This window comes from Panthera uncia, chromosome F1 (genome assembly GCF_023721935.1).
Source record: "Panthera uncia isolate 11264 chromosome F1, Puncia_PCG_1.0, whole genome shotgun sequence".
NCBI lineage: Eukaryota > Metazoa > Chordata > Mammalia > Carnivora > Felidae > Panthera > Panthera uncia.
The window spans coordinates 62,359,804-62,382,558 of NC_064813.1; the positions used below are offsets into that span (position 1 = coordinate 62,359,804).

At 51.5% G+C, this 22,755-nt stretch overlaps 3 protein-coding genes across 8 annotated transcripts in view; 1 reads left to right on the forward strand and 2 right to left on the reverse strand.

Moving 5' to 3' along the window:
* UFC1 (ubiquitin-fold modifier conjugating enzyme 1) overlaps positions 1-7,588 on the reverse strand; it is a 22,280-nt gene extending 14,692 nt beyond the window's left edge. The window contains exon 1 of the mRNA XM_049634657.1: positions 6,998-7,588. The gene's annotated coding sequence lies outside the window, so the exon portion shown is untranslated. The remainder of the gene's footprint in view (positions 1-6,997) is intronic.
* Positions 7,589-7,681: 93 nt separating this feature from the next.
* DEDD (death effector domain containing) lies at positions 7,682-18,767 on the forward strand. 3 transcript variants are annotated; one of them, XM_049634653.1, is made up of 6 exons: positions 7,682-7,770; positions 9,588-9,620; positions 16,193-16,581; positions 16,779-16,886; positions 17,298-17,444; positions 18,258-18,767. In XM_049634653.1, exons 3-6 carry the CDS (start codon positions 16,257-16,259, stop codon positions 18,632-18,634), a joined length of 957 nt encoding a protein of 318 aa, XP_049490610.1. In that variant the 5' UTR covers positions 7,682-7,770; positions 9,588-9,620; positions 16,193-16,256; the 3' UTR covers positions 18,635-18,767. The 3 variants fall into 3 exon arrangements, with proteins under 3 accessions (XP_049490610.1, XP_049490611.1, XP_049490612.1); XM_049634654.1 differs by lacking the exon at positions 7,682-7,770 and adding an exon at positions 7,841-7,929; XM_049634655.1 differs by lacking the exon at positions 7,682-7,770 and adding an exon at positions 8,054-8,072.
* A 955-nt stretch (positions 18,768-19,722) lies between these two features.
* Positions 19,723-22,726, reverse strand: NIT1 (nitrilase 1). 4 transcript variants are annotated; one of them, XM_049634648.1, is made up of 7 exons: positions 22,603-22,726; positions 21,925-22,023; positions 21,421-21,675; positions 21,186-21,289; positions 20,843-20,976; positions 20,549-20,674; positions 19,723-20,264 (listed from the first exon to the last, which is right to left on the reverse strand). In XM_049634648.1, exons 1-7 carry the CDS (start codon positions 22,653-22,655, stop codon positions 19,998-20,000), a joined length of 1,038 nt encoding a protein of 345 aa, XP_049490605.1. In that variant the 5' UTR covers positions 22,656-22,726; the 3' UTR covers positions 19,723-19,997. The 4 variants fall into 4 exon arrangements, with proteins under 4 accessions (XP_049490605.1, XP_049490606.1, XP_049490607.1 ...); XM_049634649.1 differs by having other exon boundaries at positions 22,634-22,711; XM_049634650.1 differs by lacking the exon at positions 22,603-22,726 and adding an exon at positions 22,442-22,458.
* Positions 22,727-22,755: the final 29 nt, after the last annotated feature.

The following is a 22,755-nucleotide window of genomic DNA, read 5'->3' on the forward strand; positions in this document are numbered from 1 at the left end:
ATACCACAATACACTCTAGTTCCATCCGCATATATATATATATATAGATACAAACACACACAAACACTGGAATATTTCCCAGTGAGTGAAAAGAATGAAATCTTGGCCTTTGCAACAATGCGGATGGAACTAGAGTGTATTGTGCTATGTGAAATAAGTCAGCCCGAGAAAGACAAATATTATATGATTTCACTCATATGTGGAATTTAAGAAATACAACAGATGATCATAGGGGAAGGGAAGAAAAAAGAAGATAAAAACAGAGAGGGAGGCAAACTGTGAGAGACTCTTAAGTACAGAGAACAAATTGAGGGTTGCTGGAGGGGGGATGGGCTAACTGGGCGAGGGACATTAAGGGGGACACTTGTTGGGATGAGCACTGGGGGTTATATGTAAGTGATGAATCACTAAATTCAATTCTTGAAATCATTATTACATGTCAACTAAAAAAGAAAAAAAAAAGTGATTTATGCGCACTGAGAAAAGAAGGCTGTGGTCCCCAGATGCCTACAGCTGTTTACCGCAATCCACTACGTGATGTCAAGTCTTCCTCGCCTTTGGTCCTCTTGCCTAGGTATCCTCAGCCTAGGAGTATCCTATTCTCTGCAGGGTGGTTAGCTGCTTTGTGGCCTTTGGGTCTCAGTTTCCAAGTCACCTCTTCAAAGAGAGACTTTCCCTGGGGCACCTGGCGGGTTCAGTCAGTTAAGCGTCAGACTCTTGGTTTTGGCTCAGGTCCTAATCTCACGGTTCGTGGGTTTGAGCCCCGCATCAGGCTCTGCGCTGATGGTGTGGAGCCTGCTTGGGATTCTCTCCCTCTCCTTCTCTCTGCCCCTCCCTGCTCATTCTCACTCTCTCCCCCTCAAAATAAATCAATAAACATTTAAAGAGAGAGAGAGAGAGAGAGAGAGAGAGAGAGACTTTTCCTGATCACTCATTTTTCTGTCACAGACTTCTGTTCTTTTCCTTCCTAGCACCTCTCTCAATTTAGAATATTTATTTTCTTTCCTTAGTGTCTGTATGCTCATGTAAACAGTGAGCTCCATGAAGACCTACCTGTGTCTTCTTTTAAGATTTTATTTTAGTATTTTTAGAAATGTTTTATTTATTTTGAGAGAGAGAGAGAACAGAGCACACACATACGGGAGGAGCAGAGAGGGAGAGAGGGAGAGAGGAACTCCTAAGCAGAGCCTGACGTGGGGTTTGATCTCATGAACTGTGAGATCATGACCCGAGCCGAAACCAAAGAGGTGAATACTTAACTGACTGAGCCACTCAGGCGCCCCTAAAGATTTTATTTTCAAATAGTCTCTACACCCAGTGTGGGGCTCAAACTCACAACCCTGAGATCAAGAGTCACTCCACCGAGCCAGCCCAGGCGCTCCAAGTTAAGTAAATCTAAGTGACATTCTTTGCCCGTGTTACTTTGTTACAAACTAGGAGAATGTCATAGAGGGTATATCTTTTTTTTTTTTTTTAATTTTTCAAGTTTATTTATTTATTTTGAGAGAGACAGAAACAGCATGAGTGGGGAGGGGCAGAGAGAGAGGGAGGGAGAGAATCCCAAGCAGGCTTTGCACTGTCAGCACAGAGTCTGATGTGGGGCTCGAACCCACAAAACTGTGAGATCATGACCTGAAACTGACAGTCGGACAACACTCAACCCGCTGAGCCACCCAGGCACCCTGATGGTATATCTTGCTTTCAGAAAAACATAGGTTTCCTGACAAGTTCCTTTAAACAGAGAATGGGCTAGAATATAGAAGCGTTTTTATTTGACTGAACAACCAATCAACCAAAGAATTGATTCTCTAATTAGCTAGCCGGGGAGGCTGATTTAGCAGGGCCGTTTTGGGTCATGGCCTGTAGGATACCCAATGGCTTAGAAAAAGTCATCCACATGGGGGCAGCAGAGAGCACTGGTAAAGAACCCCAGGGATTTCTGAAACCTGCTGAAAATTCTAACCCATAAATACTGGGTAACATTGATAGAGCACTTACCATGGGCTGGGTCCTATGCTAACAGTTCATATATGTTAACTTAATATAATCACTAAAACAATGACCTATGGGGTGGATGTTATATTTGCCCTTTTACAGAAGCTCAGAGAAGCGAAGGAACTTGCCCAAAGTCGTTATCAGTGAGTCAGAGCAGGGGAACGGGCAAAGGGAACAGGTTAAGGAGATTTTTACACAGGTCACTAGGATTCATGACTGATTGTGGTCCCATTCAGAAGCCAGGAGATACTGGAGTTCTAGCTAAGGGCTTATAGTTAGGTTTGAAGTTCAAATGAAACTAGGAGCTAACAAGATGTCTGGCTGAAAAAGAATAACATGAACAGATTGCAGTTAACAGACCCAAGAACTAGAGAGAACTGTCAGGTCCACAAGTCGCTGAAGGGCCAACATTCAAGAGTAAAGCCCAGGCAGGGACACAGGAATCAGAGTGGTCCCGCAAGAGTCAAGAGGATTTTTTTTTTATGTTTACTCATTTTTGAGAGAGAGAGAGAGACAGAGACAGTGAGTGCGTGCGCATTACGGGGCAGAGAGAGAGGGAGACACAGAATCGGAAGCAGGCTCCTGGCTCTGAGCCGTCAGCACAGAGCCCAGTGTGGGGCTCGATCCCATGAACCATGAGATCATGACCTAAGCTGAAGTCTGACGCTTAACTGAGTGAGCTGCCCAGGCACCCCAGAGTTTTGTTTTGAAGTTTATTTATTTTGAGAGAGAGCACGGGCAGGGGAGGGACAGAGAGAGAGGGAGAGAGAGAATCCCAAAAAGGTTCCGCATTCTCAGCACAGGGCCCAAAGTGGGGCTCAGACTCAGGACTGCCCGAGTTCACGACCTGAGCTGAAACCAAGAGTCGGATGCTTAACTGACGGAGCGACCCAGGTGCCCCAATTTCCCCAAATTTCTAGTGGAAGCAAGGAGGGGGTAGAAAGGGATCATAAGGCAAGAGACGAAGTCGTTGCTTTCACTGTAGAGGTGACGGAGAGGTTAAGCCAAGGGGGAAATGGTTTAGCTATGGCTAACACAAAAAACCTTAATGTGTTCGAAACACTTTTTCAGGTGACAGGTGTGACAGTGCCCGTTTCCACACGGGTCTCTCCGCTTTAGCTCGTGTTTTTACAGTTCGTCTCAGGAAATCTGCTCAGCTCTGACGTGGCCGTTACGATCTCTTTAACACCTATTACATCTCAAGGCTTCATGTCGACAGAGTGAACTTCCAAGGCTCCCCAGACAAAACATTCCTACAGACGCAGCCACCGATGGATTGACTAGCTTAGGGACAGCCGGCCGGGCCCTGGGATTTGTAAAGCTCAGTTGCTAAGTTGAAGGGGAGCCCCAGCCCTCCCTTTCGTTTTCCATTCTGAGCTTAGAGGCACTGTGGTTTCTCCCCCGTAGGCTTCAATGGGCACACTGGACACCACACTATTGGAGAAGGCCGTCCTCCGCACGCCATTTCCTCTCTGAACCTCTCAATGTGGTTGCGCTAAGTTTGGAGAGGACGGGTGGGCTGATGCAGAGGAATTACTGCCATGACGTCCGCATCGCCAGCATGTCAAGCCACTTTCAGGATGTGGGTATGGAGAGAACGTGAGGTTAATTTCAGTAGTAGACCTGTTTTTCTTTTGGGGGGGGACTTACGTATTTGGGGGCACCCCGCCCCCCGACATCACAGCTACCTATGTCCTGATGAGTCTTCCTCGAGGGAAAGCGAGGGAGCAATCTATGAAGAAAATGAGGTGAGAGAGGAGGCTGTTTACAGAGGAGGAGTTCCCATGGGTTCAAGGGGGGAAATGAGTGGGGTGGAAATTTTTGGCTTTTTCTAAGGGAGACCTCTTCCCTTCGACCTTCTTTTTTTGATAATGTTTATTTCTGAGAGAGAGAGAGAGAGAGAGAGAGAGAGAGAGAGAATGAGGGGGAGAGGAAAAGAGAGAGAGGGAGACACAGGACTGAAGCAGGCTCCAGGCTCTGAACTGTCAGCACAGAGCCCGACGCGGGGCTCGAATTCACAGACTGCAGAGATCATGACCTGAGCCGAAGTTGGATGCTTAACCGACTGAGCCACCCAGGTGCCCCTCTTCTTCTTTTAATTTAATTTTATTTTCTATTTTATTTATTTATTTATTTATTTTATTTATTTTATTTTATTTATTTTTGAGAGAGACAGCATGAGCAGGGGAGGGGCAGAGAGAGGGAGACACAGAATCCAAGGCAGGTTCCAGGCCTTGAGCTGTCAGCACAAAGCCCAACGCGGGGCTTGAACTCACATGACTGTGAGATCATGACCCGAGCCGAAGTCGGCCGCCCAACTGGCTGAGCCACCCAGGCGCCCCACCCCATTCCTTTCAACCTTTTTTTTTTAAATTTTTTTTTTAACGTTTTATTTACTTTTGAGACAGGGAGAGACAGAGCATGAACAGGGGAGGGTCAGAGAGAGGGAGACACAGAATCCGAAACAGGCTCCAGGCTCTGAGCGGTCAGCACAGAGCCGGACGCGGGGCTCGAACTCACGGACCGCGAGATCATGACCTGAGCCGAAGTCTGCGGCTTAAACCGACTGAGCCACCCAGGCGCCCCCCTTTCAACCTTCTAAAGTAGAGGCTGTTCATCTTCAGAGGATTGTGCTTTTACCATCTTGCTAAAACTCGTTCCCCCTTGAAGCTCCAGCCCTCCTGCTTTTTGAGGACCCCCAGCACCTATTCAGTAACCTCTGTCTGCCAACTCCCCTATCGTTCTGGGTGGTTTTAGGAAAATCCACGTGACCTCTAGTTAGTTCTTTTTCTTTTAATGAGCCGCCCCGCCCCCGTTACTTCTTGACTTGCTCAACTCCAGTCTATACCCCTACTTTCCTTATCTTCACCATTTCGGCAACACAGGGTTTTCTTTCTTTCTTCCTTTTTTTTAAAGAGAGAATCCACTTCCAATTTTATTTTTTAAGTAACCCCGGCACCCAATGTGGGGCTTGAACTCACAACCCTGAGACTCTTGAGTCGCATGCTCTCCCCACTGAGCCAGCCAGGTGCCCCAACACGGGTTTTTTCTTGAGGGCAGCTTCAGGGCCATGGCAAGGAACGGGAGAGGCAGCAATGCTGACTGTGGAAACATGGGTGGTGTCAGAACCGGATTCTGAGATGGGACTGGCAGCCGTGATGCATAAGGGTGGAAAGCACAGGCATCAGATTCCACATATGTGGGGGAAGGTTCATGATCTGCATGTGACCTGTGTGCCAAGCTTCCAGAAAAAGTAGGTCTGGAACTAAAAGCACGTTTCCTGTTAGGTGCCTTCCTGAGGACATCTGACACTTTTAACAACTGTGATCCTCTTGAAACACTCACTCTCTTCCGTCAGATTCTACAACAGTTATCACCCCATTTCTACTCTTTCTCATTGGCTGTTCCTCTTCAAAGATTCTCCGAGGGCCCTTTTTCTACTTGGGACTTTAAAAAAAATTTCTTTTTTAATGTTTATTTTTGAGAGAGAGCAAGCAGAGAAGGGAGACAGAGAGAGAGAGAGAGAGAGAGAGAGAGAGAGAGAATCGGAAGCAGGCTCCAGCTCTGAGCCGGCAGCACAGAGCCCGACGCGGGGCTCGAACTCACGGACCGCGAGATCGTGACCTGAGCTGAAGTCGGCCGCTTCACCGACTGAGCGAGCCAGTGCCCCTCTACTTGCACTTTAAATGCTGGAATTCTCCCCAAAGCACTCTCCTTAGCCCTCTGCTGTTCTCTGGAGTTTACCCAAATCTACAGCTTCAACTGCCAATGAAGTGTTCGTAATTCCGAATTTCTGACCTATATATCACTAAAGTTTAAAAAAAAAAAAGTAGTTTTCTGTAAAGACCACATATGTGCATAGGAAAACAAATTCAAACAGTAAAGACGGATCTAAAATAAAAAAGTATAAATTCCAGCCTTCTCAGGCCCACACTCTTCATGGTCAACTTTTTAATGCCTGTGTAAATGTGCTGTATGGATTCTTCTGGCATTGCTTTTTTTCCCCAGGTAGTAATTTCCATTTAATTTACTTCTACTATTAGATCTGTATATTCAATCGCCATTCAATCGCCATTGGTAGTTCTGGCCTTCCCACAGGCAGCGAAAACTCCTTCCCTTTCTTTGGAATTCAGCCTCAGGCTACACTCGACTGCCAGCCCCTTTTTTTTACAGACAACACCGTGAGAAAACGTCTTTACAAACTGTCCCTTTCCAGTCGCTCAATTCAACTTACTCTGGTTCCTATCCCACCGCATCTCTGAAACAAGGTGCTTCAAAATCACTAAAGGCAATTTTGCAATACCCACTGGTCACATTTTAGTCCACATTTACCTAATCTCTTACGTTTATCACTTTGACCAGGTTCCCTGATACTTCTCTCCTGGATTCCTTCTTCCCCTCGTCTGCCCCTTCTCAACGCCCCCCTTTCCTGTTCTCTCCCCTCATTTTTCAGACGCAGACATCCCTCTCCAGGCCGTCTTATCCACTTCCCCGGCTTCAACAACTATCTACGTTCACACGCTCGCTCGCGCGCACGCACACCTCAAACTTTTCTGTCGGGCTTCCAATCCACGTTACCGAATATTCAATTGTCTGATAGGCATCCCACAGGCACCGAAAACTCATTCTCTCCCCCCAAACAAAACAGAAAATGGCATCACTTTTCCCCAGTTGTCCGAGTCAGAGCACTGGGAAATAACCTCGGCCTCATCCCCATCTCCGATCTAGTTTTCTCCGCCTGCAGTCGCCCTTCTCTAGGGCGGACCACCCCCGTCTCCTGCCTGGGTAAAAAAAATTCCCAACTGGTCCCCTTGCCTCTAACGTCGTTCCCTCCTATCCATTCTCCCTACTGCAACCAGCGATCTTTAAAAAACGCAAACACAATTGTTCCCTTCACGGCCAAGGCTCTTCGAATAAAATCACGGCCCTTCGGATAAAATCAACTAATTTACAAGGCCTTGCGCCATCGGCCCCTCCCATTCTCCCAGGCCTCCTCTGTTACCTCTCCTTTAACCCACAGGCTGCTGACAGCTCCAGAACGTATCCGGCCCCCCCCAGCCCCAATTCCCACCAGTCTAAGGTTCGGCTCTGGCGACACTTCCTTCGGGAAGCGGGCGCTTAAAAGGCAAATGCTCAAAGAGTGAAATCCGAGGGGGCATCCGAGCAGCGCTCTCGGCTCCGGACTAAGGTTCACGGAAAGTCCGGATTTACCGGAAGTTCAGGGCAAAGGTCAAATCCCGATCGTGAACCTTTCCCGAAGTTCGCGGGGGCAGTCCGACCCTTGCTAGATTCCGCCCTCATGAGTCATGGCTGCTAGTCCCAGTCTTTCGATGGGTCTTGAAGTCGACACCGGCCGGCTCCGGCGCCGCCAACGTCCTCACACCCGAGAACGCAACCCGCACTCCCGCCTCGTGACGGCCCTGAAGCCGCCGTCGGGAAGAACTTGCGTTGCCCGCTTGCCCCAAAGCAAGATGGCTGCCAGTCTCTAGTCTCTCGACCCAAAGTGAAGCTATCCACGCCCCGGTTAATGCCGCTGCCAGGCTGCCCACACCTAGCATGGCCACCCCGGCTCATGCCTCACTATGGTCTCGAAGCCGCCGCTAACCGGCCGGGTTCCGGGAGGCGCTGCTCCGGACGCGGCCGCCCCCCCCCCCCCGCCCCCCCCCCGCCCGCGGCGGCGGCGGCGGCGGCCGGAGCCCGGATGCGGCGGCGTGCGACGGCACGGGAGGGCGGCGCGGATGGATCCAACATGGCGGCGCCGAGCCTGAGCCGAGAGTGAGGCGGCGGGGCGGCGGGGTGGGGAGGGGGAGGCGAGCGGGACGGGGCGGGGCCGGGCGGGGCCGCGGAGGGCTAGGGGAAGGAAAGTGGAGGGGGAGGCGGAGGCGACGTCCAGCCCGAGAACCTCGAGAGAGGGAGGTGACGGGACGCTGCGAGGTGGGGGAGGGGAGCGGCCGAGGGGGCGTGCGGGGGAGGTGGCAACTGTGGGAGAGAGCAGGGGCGAGGCGGGGGATTGGGCGCGGGGAGGGGCGTAAACAAGGGCCGGGCCGGGCCCGGCCGGGGGTGCTGGCGCGGCCGAGGTGGGAGTGAGGCTGCGATCCCGCCGGATTGAGGGCGGTGGGCGCGGGAGGGAGCGGCCGAGGGTGAGGAGGGGAAGAGGCCGGTGGCATGTGGTGGGAGGGACTGGACTCTGGAGAGCGGTCTTGGGAGGGGGTGGGAAAGGGTGAGGAGGGGACTTCAGACGTGGGGGGGGGGGGGGTTTGGAAGGGGGGAAATGGGGGGGGGGGGGGGGAAGGGCCTAGGGGAGCATTTGGGTGGAAAAGGAGAGCGCGGAGATTGGGGGGAATGGAGAGCGTGGCGGTGTGACGAGGTAATGGGGAAAGTGAGAGACTAAGAGGAAAGTTTGGGAGGAAGGGGAATGGGCTGGGAGATAGGACAGTGGAGCTGCACGGGGGATAGAGGTTGGGGGTTTCCCTTTCCCCGTGGAAAGGAAGAGCGAGCAGAGTTAAGCAGCCTCAGTTGCAACCAATTCTAATGGCCAGGCCTTTAGCTTTTAATAGGGTGGGAAGGGCAGAAGGGAATGGTTTGGAGAAATGGGGAATTGGGAGAATTAGGGAATTTGGAGAACGGATGAGGGTTCAACTGGATTTGCTTTCCAGAGGCTCCCTGACTTACTGCTCCCTTGTTTTTCCTGGTCAGGGAAAGAAGGGAGAACGGGGAAGCCGGTGTCACGGCCGCCGAAGTGTAGAAGGAGTAAAGGACTTTTCTAGTTTCTAGCAATTAGCAGTGTAAGAATGGGGAAACAGCCATGCTGGTTTGGAGCCCTACATGCCAGGGTGGAGGCTCTGGAAGTCTGAGAAAGGGAACAGAAAACAGGATGGCATCTGGGCAGCCTGGATAATTAAATGATTGCTTTAGTTTCCAGACTTTTTTTTTCTTTTTTTTTTTTTTTTTCTGTTTAAGTGCTGAGAGGGAGGGGTCAGCGTTCACATATAGGAAAGGTTCCCTGGTGAAATGTAGATGTATCAGGGAGCCCGGCCTCAGTGGATATTTTGTTTTCACTGTGTGCAAAGGGAAAGGGTGAAGACAGAATTTGGAGGCTAGGTCTGGTCTGATAAGCGAAGGGATAGAAAGTGCCTTCTTTGGCTGTAATCATTTCCCTGTCTCCAGTTCTCCCTAAAGTTGAAAGTCAGTGTTAAAATGTAACAAAAATGTAACGAAAGACGTGGGTCTCATAAGGCATTGAGGAGTCAGGTGAGAAGGTATCAGAGGATGATTGGTTTTCCCGCAAGTTGTCGAATTTGGGACCTTTCTTGCCATGAGCCACCCAGGCTGGAAGTTCTGGGAGTTGGTATTGTTTCTTGAATTGGCCAGTAGAGCGTTAGGGAGGCCTGGGGACTTGGTTGGGAGTGAGTTCTCCCCTTTAGCTCACAGTGGATCATTTTAATCGAAATGGCTTTAGGTGTGTCTGTGTATTTTTGGAACTGGGACTGACTAATTTTTTGGGCCTTTGATGTTTCAAAATCACGCTTGAAAATTGACTCTTTCCCCCTCATTTGTTTTTGTTTTGCTGCTGGCTTCCAACCTTGTGCTAGGAAGAGACCTGGGAAATTAAGTTTCTTGCAAAGGTAAGTCTGGAACTTTTTATGGTTTTTTTGTTTGTTTTTTGAACAATGGAAGGGGATGGGAATGGCAAGAGAAATGCATTGGGGTTGAGCCCAGTAAGGGGTTCGAGGCCAGGGAACATGTGTTTTCACCTACCCAGCTGAGTGCATACGACCTGTTGCAGTCACTGTGTCTCTGGATAACTGGAAATTGGTAGGAGGAAAAGGAGAGCAGAAATCAGGTGTGTGGGGGCAAGCCCCCAGCTTTGGTTTGTCATTATCTAGTCTTCTTGGCGAGCTCTGAGAGACACTTTTTTTTTGTAACATACGGAACTGGTGCCCTTGTACAGTGTCTCTGAGTGTTACTCTTGGAGGGCTGCTGAAGCACCTCACCTTTGTCTTTTCGTTGTTCAGGGTTCCTGGAATCTTCCTTTTGAAAACATACTGTGTAATTCTGACTTCCAGATATTTGGCTACATTTTCCCTATCCCACCAGCAGGAAAGCTCTTTCTGCCCTCTTCAGGCTTCTCCGTGCTGTTTTCATTCCAACTTTCTAGACCTCACTCTTTTAGTTCTTCCACATGACTTTCGTCCCCCAGGGCTTCGGAGAGAGCCAAATACCTCTAGTTCTACGAAAATACAGATGTCATCCTGGTTGCGATGATACCAGAGTTGCGTCTTCCTTTCAAGAGATCATTCTTTTTTGTTTCCTCCACGGGACTGTCCTCTAAGGGCTTCTGAGAGAGCCAAGTACCTCAAAAAATACGGATGTCATTCCTGGTTGGGATGAGACTAGAGTTTGCTTGGAAGTAGGAACCAGACAGACAATTCTGTAGGTATATAGGCACCGTCTGTTGGCCCTGGGCTGGCTTGGGCCTCCCTAAAGAAAACAAACTAGCAAAAAACTACAACTCCAGGAAATGCGGCGGTTCCTCGGAATAAAGAATTATTCTTGGGGAACTGTAGCGGGGGGACCCCTGTTAGGTTCTCAAGTGGACTCAAAGCAGCCCGCGGGATCAGGACTCTCGTTGAGCTGAGCGTTTGGTCCGTTTCTTGTTATCTGGCAATATTTCAGATACCGGGACTCAGAAGGTCTCTTAATTCTGTTGTTTAGAGGGGGTACGTTCTCCTCACGACTCTGGTCTCTCTGGGATCTCTGTATAATTTAAGCTGTGTTCCCAAGCTTCACTGCCACAGAAAGCTGAGTATATTTTGGTTTAAGAGGAAGTTGGGCATGTTCTTTCAGCACTGAAGTTAGATCGATTCTTGGAACCCCATCTGGATTGCTAACTGAGTGAACTCACCATCCCAGATGATAATTAAGTGGGGGGGGGGGGTGCGTATTAGCTTGCCCGTCAGCCTCCTGACAGTTCTCTCAAGGACACGGCCTTGGGAAACTCTAGCCTCTTCTGCATTTCGCTTCATAGAATAAGCAGGATGTCTGATGAGCAGTCAAATAAGGAAGGGTCTGCAACTCTAGGTTCAGGACTTGAAAGGTGGCTGTGAGGCCTAAGGGCAGGATCCTTTCTGTTTGTCTTGCACAGGATGGCATTTCTCTTATCTTCGTAGAGATCCAGATTGAACTAGGTCACATTCGACCTCCTGGGATGGGGCCGAAGAGAGTGTAGGCCCACCGCTTGCTGCTCACCTGAATGGCAGCCGCAGGTGTTAGAGAAGCCAGGGTTGGAGTGGGTGGGACTCCTTCGGGTTCGTTGGACTTACGAGTTTATAGTCTGTGTGTGACCGGCTTTGCTTTTCTTCTGAAATACTGTTCGATGGGTTTGGGTCAGAGGGACCCAATGGCTTCCGTCTCTAGATCTAGGGGGGACGGTGACATACGGTCTCTCTTCTTTGGCCCCTTCGTGTCATGGTCCATCGAGAACAGGGTTTCTCATCCTCAGCATTATTGACATTTGGGGCTGGATAATTCTTTGTTGTGGGGGCTCTTCTGGGCATTCTAAGATGTTTAGAGACATCCGTGGCCTCTACTCACTGCATGCCACTGGCACAGTCCTTTACCCCTTCCAGTCATAACAGTCTGAAATGTCTCCAGACATCGCCAGATGTCCGGGGGGGGGGGGGGGGGGGGGGGGAGGCAGCGTCCTCCGTGGTTGAGAACCACTGACCTAGAAGCACTGATAATTCCTGGCACTTTGAATGATCCAGCCTGGGGTCTAGGACTTAAGGTGGCTGTTTCTTCCATCCTATCTAGGGAGTTAACCCTCAGAGGACTGAGGTCTATTACAGAATTGCATCCATTGATATATAATAATTAGGACTATAATGGCTTTCCTGCATTTTGCCTCATTTTCCAGGGGCGAGGTATGTAGGGACCATATTTCTTCATTTCCGGGGACTTAAAGTCAGAACAGTTTGAATTAGGGAGCTCTCTAGCAACCTGCTCTTAGGATTGGTTGAATGTGAAACCTGCCCATCTGCTTTTTCTGAGATCCTCATAATCAGCAGCTGGCCAAGAGGAACAGGTGGGACAGGGAACAGGGAGACGCCTAAGGAGGCTCGGTTTTCTCATGTTGCCTGCTATGAGCAAGGAGTTACTTTCCTTCAGCACCCCCCCCACCCCGCCCCCATTTGTACCCAGTAAGTACAACAGGTGAGAGGAAGATACAGAGAAAACTACCCTGTAGTTGGGTAGCTGTTTTCCCAGCTGTTCCCATGCTCAGCAGGCGAGTGGGGGGTGGGGGGCATCTGGGCTCTCCTAAGTAGCTGTGAGCCATATTTCTTGTCCGTATATCAAACCCATGTTTGGGGGCTAAGTGAGTGCGGGATGGAGCTCCCCTTTTCTTATGGGTATGAGTCTTTGCTTCCCTTTTAGGTTCTTGAGGAAGGGAGGATTGGGTTCACTTGCTCTGCAGTTTTCTAAGACCCCATCAACTTGGCTCTTTGGAAGTGGCTCATTTTATTCTCTCTCTTTTAAACTTTATTTATTTTGCGAGAGAGAGCATACACACACACACTGTGAGCAGGGGAGAGGCAGAGAGAATCCCAAGCAGGTTCCATCTGGTCAGCGCAGAGCCTGACCCGGGGCTTGATCAAACCGTGCGATCATGACCTGACCTGAAGTCCAGAGTCGGACGGTCACTTAACCGACTGAGCCACCCTGGCGTGCCTTACTCTCTTTTGTAACTTAGCCTCAGTGTCTCGGTGTATAAAACGGGACCACCAATCTTCTTGCTTAGTAGGGTGCCGTGGTATGGGTAGTTCCACACAGCGTAGGGGAGGCTACGGCTAGCTAGAGTGTATGCGTGGTAACCAGGGTGTGTGTATCTGTTTTTTGTTTTTTGCTTTTAATTTTTGAATTTATTTATTTATTTATTTAAAAAAATTTTTTTTCAACGTTTTTTATTTATTTTTGGGACAGAGAGAGACAGAGCATGAACGGGGGAGGGGCAGAGAGAGAGGGAGACACAGAATTGGAAACAGGCTCCAGGCTCCGAGCCATCAGCCCAGAGCCTGACGCGGGGCTCGAACTCACGGACCGCGAGATCGTGACCTGGCTGAAGTCGGACGCTTAACCGACGGCGCCACCCAGGCGCCCCAATTTTTGAATTTATTTTTGAGAGAGAGAGACACAGAGTGCAATTGGGGGAGAGGTAGAGAGAGAAGGAGACACAAAATCCGAAGCAGGCTCCAGGCTCCCAGCTGTCGGCACAGAGCCCGACGTGGGGCTCGACCTCACGAACTGCAAGCTCTTGACCTGAACCGAAGTCAGACGCTCAACCGACTGAGCCACCCAGGCGCCCCTGTGTGGGTTTGTTTCTTAATTGATGCTGCTTTTGATGATTTCTTGGAGACTAAGCTCGGTTCAGTAGGTTGTGAGTACTGTGTACCAACCTCTATTCATTGCTAGGCACTGAGAATATAAAGGTGAATGTGACTTAGTCCATTTTCACGAGTTGCTTAAGATGGGCTGGGGTGATAAATACACAAATGGGGTTTAAAAGAAATACGCATGATGTTCCATAGGAGCACAGAAGAGGATTACGTATCCCAGCATGGAGGTGTGGAGAATGAATTTGAAGATGGTATCTGAGCTGACTCGTAAAGGACGAGTAGGAGTTAGCTGTGTGAAAAAGAGGAGTGGTATAGGGGGGTAGGGTACAGAGAAGGGAGAGGGGCACTCAGGCAATGGCAGTAGCCTGAAGAAAGGGACAGAGAAATGAGCTGCCTGCTGTATGTGAGTTATAAACAAACCGATAACGGTAGAGAATCAAAAGTGGGTTATGAGGTTGAAAAGGTAGGCAGGGCCTGATCTCAGAAGGCTTGGTGTGTTGTGTGAGGACTCTGGAGTGTTCTAGGTAAGGAGGGGGCTGTAGATAGGTCTTAAGCAGAAAAGTGATGTGGTCAGTTGTGCATTTTATTTTTAAAAATGTGGGTTTTTTTAATGTTTTTATTTATTTTTGAGACAGAGCGTGAGCAGAGGAGGGGCAGAGAGAGAGGGAGACACAATCTGAAGCGGGCTCCAGGCTCTGAGCTGTCAGCACAGAACCTGATGCAGGGCTCGAACTCACGGACTGTGAGATCATGACCTGAGCTGAAGTTGGATGTTAACCGACTGAGCCACCTAGGCGCCCCCCAAAAAATGTTTTTTTTAATGTTTATTTTTGAGAGAGAGAGAGAGAGACAGACAGAGCATGAGTGGGAGAGAGGCAGAGAGAAACAGAGACACAGAATCCAAAGCAGGTTCCAGGCTCTGAGCTGTCCGCATGAGCCTGACACAGGGCTCAAACTCACAGACTGCAAGATCATGACCTGAGCTGAAATCGGACGCTTAACCAACTGAGCCACCCAGGCGCTCATCAGTTGTGGATTTTAGATAGCGAATTCAGCTGGATATGAGGGATGGACTTAGGTGGGTTAAGATTGGTGGGCAGGGGAGCCCTCGAGAGGCTGTTGCCATAGTCCAAGTGAGGGATCATCAGGACCTGAAGCAGGGCGGTGGAGGTGATTGGAGACGTATTTAGAAGTGGCTTCAATAGGAATATATAATGGATCAGGTGATTGGAGCTGTGGTTTGGTAGAACAGTATTGGGCGGCACGTGTGTGTGACAAGTGTGGATGTGGAAGCCTGTGGACTTCAGGCTTGGTCACAGGTCATTGACATTACCCAGCTTGATGCTGAAACTTGGTGAGCCAAACACTGAATTATGGGGGCGCCTGGGGGGCCCAGTCGGGTGAGCGTCTGACTCGATTTTGGCTCAGGTCACGATCACGACTGTGAGATTAAACCCCGCGTCAGGCTCTTTGCTGAGCGTGGAGCCTGCTTGGGATTCTCTGTCTCCCTCTCTGCCCCTCTCCTCGTTCTCTCTCTCTCATGCTCTCTCTCTTCCAAAATAAATAAATATTAAAAAAAAAACCCACAAATGCCAAATTATAGAACGAGTGTTGGCTGCTGTGGGTCATTGCGAGGGGGTGGGGAAATGACAACCACGAGGAAGGAGTAGAAGGGGCATATATCCAAATGGTGCGTGAACATCATTGGTGAGTTCACCTGGCATAGGAGGGTCATGAGCGTGCTCAACGTAGTAATGTTCGTTGATGTAAATCCATGAGTTTGGGTGAACATTATTGGTTAGCCTCCTGTGCAGTTAGGCTTTTGAACTTGGTTGGATTGCAGGAAGTATGAGGATAAGGTTGGGGGAGGGGGTGGCTCTGGGCTGCAGAGGTCAGGGGTGCTTATCTCTTTGAAATCTCTTTCACAATCATCGCCCCAGCAGTTTCACATGTATTTTCTAATTGGATTCTTAACAAGTCTGAGGAGTAGCTTCTTTCCTTCATGTTTTGTAGATGGGGGACAGTGTGACTTTGAAGTGAGGTGACTTGCCTGAAGTCACACAGCTACACAGCTAGCTTGTTAATGATACGGGCAGAATGAAAACTAGGTCTTACCTAAAGATTTTCAGTTTCCCTACTGTCCGTCTGTAGGTTTGTCTCCTGCAGCTTCCATATTAGTTAAGGGCGAATTCTTGGGGCGCCTGGGTGGCTCAGTGGGTTAAGCATCTGACTTCAGCTCTGGTCACGATCTCACAGTTTGTGAGTTCGAGCCCCGCGTCGGGCTCTGTGCCGACAGCTCAGAGCCTGGAGCCTGCTTCGGATTCTGTGTCTCCCTCTCTCTCTGACCCTCCTTGGCTCACACTCTGTCTCTCTCTCTCAAAAATAAATAAACATTAAAAAAAGAAAGTGAATTCTCTACTTTTCTCGGGATTGCCTACCTTTAAGAGGTGAGATGGTTGGGGGAAGGAGGGAGAGCACAAAGGGACCAAAAGCAGTATTTGGGGGGCAGGGGAAGAATCGGGGTACCCTCTAACGGCAATTCCTGCTGAGTCTGCAGCCTGAAGTTGCATATAACACTCTCAGGGATCGCGACCCTGTTTCTCCAGTAGGGTCTGGACTTAAGGTAACAGCTGTTGGATGTGGAGAGCTCTGGGCTTTATTTTGCAGTAATCACTTTTTAAAACGTGATAAACCCTCGGTGTTGCCGCGTGCCAGGCACGGCGTTAGGCCCTGGGGGTACGGGAGCGAACAAGACCAGTTCTTCCACCGGGTGGCTCACAGGCTCTGTTTCCTCGTCCCTACAGTGTAGCGGGGCCCGCGGCCGCCGAGCGGGGACTCTGGACCGCGCCGCGCACCTGAGCCCCCGGCATGGCGGGCCTGAAGCGGCGGGCCGGCCAGGTGTGGCCCGAAGAACGCGGCGAGCAGGAGCACGGGCTCTATAGCCTGCACCGCATGTTTGACATCGTGGGCGCCCACCTGACACACAGGGACGTGCGCGTCCTTTCCTTCCTCTTTGTCGATGTCATCGATGACCACGAGCGTGGCCTCATCCGAAACGGACGTGACTTCTTGCTGGCGTTGGAGCGCCAGGGCCGCTGCGATGAGAGTAACTTCCGCCAGGTGCTGCAGCTGCTGCGTATCATCACTCGCCACGACCTGCTGCCCTACGTCACCCTCAAGAGGAGACGGGCCGGTGAGGGTGCACGAGGGGCCAGACCGCGGGGGCCCGGGGACCAGTGGTGGGAGGCCTGGAGCCGGCAGCACAGGAGCCCGGGTGGGAGGAGGCGATGACCCTGGGGGCTACCTAGGAGGAGTTAGGAGGCCTGTGGGAGGGTTGGACCGGGGGCGGGGGGTGCATCTTTTCCTGAAGGACCCCCTCCCCTCCTATAGTGTGCCCCGATCTTGTAGACAAGTATCTGGAGGAGACGTCAATTCGCTACGTGACCCCCAGAGCCCTCAGCGATCCAGAACCGAGGCCTCCCCAATCCCCTAAAACAGGTAAGAAGATAGGAACTCCTCTGAATTCTCCTGGCTGGCTCGGTCAGCGGGGCATGCACTCTTGACCTTGGGGTTGTGAGGTCAAGCCCCGTTTTGGGAATAGCGCTCACTTAAAAAAAAAAAAAAAAAAGAAGACCCTAAACTCGCCATTTTTCCAGCCTCGCCAGCCTGCATGAAAGGGCGCCGGGTCTCTCTCACCCCCGCTCCCCCGGCATCTAGCCCTATAAAAATTAGGTGAGGTGTTAATGCTTCACCTGCGTCCTGTGATTGTCCCCACATCGTGCGTCCTCTTTTCAGGTCCCGTAGGCTTTTAGTGCTAAGTCTTGAGCGATTCCTTCCTCATTCCAAGAGATCGGTTTGTATTTCTCCTTTTCCCCTACTATGTTTTTTCCCCTTTTCCCCTCTGGCCAGTGCCTCCCCACTATCCTGTGGTGTGCTGCCCCACGTCGGGCCCTCAGATGTGTAGCAAGCGGCCAGCTCGAGGGAGAGCCACACTCGGGAGCCAGCGAAAACGCCGGAAGTCAGTAACACCAGATCCCAAGGAAAAGCAGACATGTGGTGAGGAAGTTTAAGGGCTCTGGAGGTGGAGCAGATGGGAGGGGGAAATACGGAGAAGTGCTGAGACCCCGGGCAGTTTATGCTGTTTAGTGCCAGGCTCGCATTGAATGGGTGAATGGTTTAGTGGGATTGAACGGCCTCATCTGTGGGGAGAGAATTCCTCTGTCTTTGTGGCAGAGTCCAATTCACGTCTTTCTAGTTAATACGAGATCAAAGGGATGCTGTTACAACATCCTTATTGTAGGATGGACCAAGTTTTGATCGAATACTGAAATGAACTCGTGTGCCTGGGGGCGCCTGGGTGGCTTAGTCGGTTAAGCCTTGGACTTCGGCTCAGGTCATGATCTCAAGGTTCATGGGTTTGAGCCCCGGCATCGGGCTCTGTGCTGACAGCTTAGAGCCTGGAGCCTGCTTTGAGTTCTGTGTGTGTGTGTGTGTGTCTCTCTCTCTCTCTGCCCCTCCCCCGCTCACGCTCTTTCTCTCTCAAAAATAAATAAAGCATTTAAAAAATATATTAAAAACAAAATGAAAACAAATGAACTTGTGCCTGTTAGGAACATACTGCCTAGAAGCAGGGTGCTCCTCGTGAGGGATGGCAGTGATCTGGCCTGGGCCTGGCCCGTTTAAAGGAAACTCGTGTGTTCGGGCGAGGATTTCAGAGGTGCTTGGGAAAGAACTGGTCCCGGGGGGAGAGGCAGGAAAGCCGTCAGGTGACGCTCCCAGCTTTGCTCCTCCGCCGGTCTTCCAGCCTCTCGAGCCCGCTTGTCCGCGCCCCCTCCGCAACGGCTTGTGCGTGTCTTCTCTTCCCCACAGACATCAGACTGCGGGTTCGGGCCGAATACTGCCAGCACGAGACCGCCCTGCAAGGCAACGTGTTCTCGAACAAGCAGGACCCACTGGAGCGGCAGTTCGAGCGCTTCAACCAGGCCAACACCATCCTCAAGTCCCGGGACCTGGGCTCCATCATCTGCGACATCAAGTTCTCCGAGCTCACCTACCTCGACGCCTTCTGGCGCGACTACATCAACGGCTCGCTACTAGAGGCGCTCAAAGGTGTCTTTATCACAGACTCCCTCAAGCAGGCTGTGGGCCACGAAGCCATCAAGCTGCTGGTGAATGTGGACGAGGAGGACTACGAGCTGGGCCGGCAGAAACTGCTGAGGAACTTGATGCTGCAGGCACTGCCCTGACCTTTCCCCTCTCACCTCTCACCTCTCGGGGGACTGCTCCCCCCGCCCACCTCTGGAGCTCACATACCGTTCTGGGGTTTGTTCTCTACCCTTCCGACCAATCACACCCCTGCCTTTTTTTTTTTTTTTTTTTAAAGGAAAAGACAAAGGAAAATGGAAGCGGTGTTCCCCACCCCTCCCTGCACCCACGTGCCTGGGCTTCCCCTGTTTCCCTTTCCCACGTCCCCTCCTGATGTGCGTCTACAGCCACCTTGCCACTGAGCCGTAAGACAAACGTAGAGGGAGAAGCAAAGTCTATAGAACATAGTCTTTGTAGGGGATCGAAGTGAACACTGCTTCCGGGTGCATTGCGGGGTCATCAGTACTTCTGGCTTTCTGAGGGCTCTTAAATTTTGTCTGCAAAAACCAAAGGGCTGAGTGAGGGAGCTGTGTGGAAGGTGGGACTCTGAAGCGTATTTTGGAAACTAATCACCACCCTCTCCCAAATTATAGAATTTTTAAAAAACAAAGAAGCTGTGGCCCTCTCCACTCTCTGCCGGCCTCTGGTGCTGCTCCTCTCTGCCTCGTTTTCCTCCATTCCATGGCTTGAAACCTCTGCCTGGGGTGGCGCCTTCCTTTCCCCCCCTTTGGTCAAACCCTCCGAAAGGGAGTCTGAGGTAAGAGGACTAGGGCAGCCTAGTTCCCTGCTCCCGCACAGGGCGGATGGCAAAGGGGTTGCTGATAAAAATACACTCCCCCTGGAAAGGGGAAGGGGGAGTGTGAGACTTCCCTTCCATGTTCAAGTGAAAATAAATCATGTACCCTGCAGCCCTTTCCCCTTTGCTTTCTTCTGGCTTGGGCGAAGGGCAGTCTAGGTGAAAGCGAAGTCATTCAGTACCCACCCCTCTCTCCTTTTTCCTCCCCCCCCTCTCTACCCCACTCCCACGCTCAAGCTTGGGAGCGTGGGGCCGGGACATGCACTGAGTGTCGCACTTTGATCGGGGCAGGGAGGCTTGTCGAAGGAGCCAGAAGGCCTAGAACTGGAGCCTCGTCCGGCTGGTACGACCCCACCTCCCCTTTTCAGCTCCCAAAGGAGATGTCCAGACACAGACTTTCTGATGATTCTATTTTTTTCAATGCCAGTGCTGCTCAGCCCTCTGCATAACTTCGGTTTTCATGAAATAAACAGTGACTGTAGAAAATTCCACCTTTCTGAAACTGAAATGGGAGCTCAGGCGAAAGTTTCTTCTTTCTCGAGAAGCTGAGCCTGTGTTCCGCCAAGGCAGTCGAGCTTCTCCACGTGAGGGGAGCCGCGCCCGGGTCCTGCCATCAAGTCACGGCAACGCCAGCTCACGATGGGAGTGTCAGCTCCCAGAAGTCAGTCTTAAGACCGTGGGTGGCCCAGACTGCCGTAGAGGTCCGGCCTGCGGTGCCGGAACACAGGCAGCTGTTGGCGCAGCTGTCGCAGATAACGGAGGTCGATTCGGGCAAGGCAGAGGCCCGGTCCTTCAGAGCAGCGGGCCACCACTGTCCCCCAGGGATCCACCACCATGCTGTGGCCATAACTTGCTCTCTTCTCGTGGTGGCGTCCACACTGTGCTGCTGCCACGACGTAGCACTGGCTTTCAATGGCACGGGCCCGCAGCAACACCTGGGGATGAGGAGACGTGCGTTCACTCACGTACATGGAACGTCCAGTGGGGAATCGATAGGTGACAGATGTTACAGGCCAGTCTACTCCTTGTGACCATTCTGATAACTGCCTAGGAATGATTTACTGTTACCTGTTCTCTAACGTGAAGGGCAGCAATCTAGGGAATGAATGCTTCCCCCTGGGTGGGAAGGGGAGGAAAATCTTTTCTTCGGCTGGTAGGGCCAAGGGTGGAGAAGGAAGTTTAGAGGAGGCCCTTGGGTTTTGAAGGGAGGGTCTCTTACCTCCCAGTGGGCTGGGCCCGTAACAGATCCGAAAGCTGAAGGGTAGGTAAGTATTTCTGCTCCAGCCTGAGCCAATGCCAGAGAGAGTTCAGGAAAGCGCATATCGTAGCAGATCGCTAGACCAACCTGCAACGAAAAAGAGCCTGACACCCCTATTCTGTTCGTCACGGCATCTAGTCGTTACCTCCCTACCCCGCTCCTTAGGGCTTTCCAGCCTCTGTTACCACCTCAGAGTGTTCCTACTCTCCTCCCTCGTGTTCCTGATCCCGCATCTCCTCCTCTCACAACTCCCACCTTGCCTGCTGGTGTGCTGACAGGAGACTCGAGACTGGGCCCCGGGATGGTAGAGTTGCTCTCACGCATAGGCCCCTGCCCTGGAATCTCCACGTCACACAGATGGGTCTTCCTGTAAGTGGCCACTACTGACCCTGGAGCAAGATGGAGAAGGAGTGCTCAGTGCTGGTGCCCTAGAAGCAGCCAACCTCGTTCCTCTCCTCCCAGGGAGCTAGCTTGTAAGCTAGGATGCCAAGTACAAATGCCCCTTGACCAAGCAAAGAGTTGCGTAACAGTTCTGGAGGATCTTACTTTAGGTAGCAAAGCCTGGGAAGAGGGAGGCTGGAGAGTTCGGAAGTCTCACCCTTGTTGTCCAGAAGCACATGACAATTGTAGATTTTCTGAGTCTGTTCCCAGTCCTGGCCTCGCTCGTGGAAACCACCCAAGGACAGCCAGAGTCCACATTCCCTGGGGGAGGAGGGGGGCAGGGGGAGGAGGTGACATGGACGACTCTTCTCAAGGTTCTACCCTCCCACCTGGCAACTCAGGGACAAGTGCCCAACAAAGAAACTACCTTTTCCTCCCCCTTGCCCTGATACCTGGCAAGCTGGGTATATTCTCCTAAAAGGTTCCCACCCAGTGGCTCAGACAGGCGGAGCGTCTCTGCAGGGTCCCTCGCAACGAAGTCAAATGCCTCCGGCAGGAAAGCCAGGCAAGCACCCAGTCTGGCAGCCTCTCGAACAAGCTCTGCGCATGTTTTAAAGTTCTGCTGCTTGTCTGGGGTTGAGGTTACCTGGCACACAGCCACCAGCGGTAGTTCCCAGGAAGAAGAGAAGATGGCCATGGCTCTGGGCCTGTGAATGGCACAAGGCAGGACTCAGATTTCCCAGCACGGGAAAATCCCAGTTTAATGATCAGGGTCTCAAATGGGGAGGCGGGAGGGCTGGACTGCCCTTTGATTTGTGCTCTTAACGGGGCACAACCACCCACTGATGAAATGTTCTGTGGATGGTTGGTACCCTAGTGTTTCCCACCATCTGGTCATATAACAAACATTTACTGAGCATCTACTGAGGCACTGAGGACAGAACAAAACGTGTTACCTGGGCTGTGCACAAAGTACTGACGGTCGAGGGATCCGGAGTCCAGGACACAAAAGAAGGGACAGGAGCTGGTGAGGAGGCCTGATGATGAAGCCCAGCCTGAAGACGGTGAGAAATCAGGACACCGGCCCCTCCCTCAAGGAGTACATTTCTAGGCTTCTCTGACTTTTCACACTGTGGGGCCGAATCGGGGCCCTGCCAGTAACACCCCCTAAGTCTTCAAAACACTCTTTACTGTAAGTAATTATGGGCTACAGGAAGAGATCATAAAGTGGGAAGATGGAGGAAAGGGCTTTACTGGGCACCTGAATACCTCGACTTCCAGTGATCTCATATTAAACTGAAGCCATTTTCCTCAGCCAAACCTATCCGCGCTTCAAAAGTCATCTCCATGAAACTTCCTTGTTTTTCCCAGCCTCTCTTCCTGACTGCACACCTGCACAGCTTTGCGGCTCAAAACATATTCCCCCCCCCCCCCCCCCGCCCCTTACCCCGGAATCTCTGAGGGGAAATTCACCTTCCCTCCTTTCCCACCGCCCTGTGCTGGGCAGAGGGCACTGGCACCCAGATCCCAACCCGCGCCCCCACTCTCCGGTTAACCCGTCCGAAAGGGTTCTGCCCCTCTCCCAGGGGCACTGTCTCTGTTGCACAAGTTAAAGCACCGCAGGCGGAATTCACCGCGGCCGGCGGGGCAGACGGTAGGTCCTACATGAAGACACAGCCAAAACCATCCGCAGGATCCGAACCGAAGAGCGGCCTGGAGGCAGAGGCACCGGGGCGAGTGGGCGGTAACTCCCAGACCGGATGTGACGCACGGCGGGGCGGGGCTGC

What these genes read in the sequence shown, in the direction of transcription:
- DEDD (XM_049634653.1), top strand. Translation starts at nt 16,257, where the DNA reads ATGGCGGGCCTGAAGCGGCGGGCCGGCCAGGTGTGGCCCGAAGAACGC. An exon ending in CCTCAAGAGGAGACGGGCCG is followed by an intron (nt 16,582 to 16,778) that starts GTGAGGGTGCAC and finishes CCCCTCCTATAG; the next exon opens with TGTGCCCCGATCTTGTAGAC. An exon ending in CAAGGAAAAGCAGACATGTG is followed by an intron (nt 17,445 to 18,257) that starts GTGAGGAAGTTT and finishes TCTTCCCCACAG; the next exon opens with ACATCAGACTGCGGGTTCGG.
- NIT1 (XM_049634648.1), bottom strand. Translation starts at nt 22,655, where the DNA reads ATGGTTTTGGCTGTGTCTTCATGTAGGACCTACCGTCTGCCCCGCCGG. An exon ending in GTACTTTGTGCACAGCCCAG is followed by an intron (nt 21,676 to 21,924) that starts GTAACACGTTTT and finishes TGCCATTCACAG; the next exon opens with GCCCAGAGCCATGGCCATCT. An exon ending in TCAGCACACCAGCAGGCAAG is followed by an intron (nt 20,675 to 20,842) that starts GTGGGAGTTGTG and finishes TTTTCGTTGCAG; the next exon opens with GTTGGTCTAGCGATCTGCTA.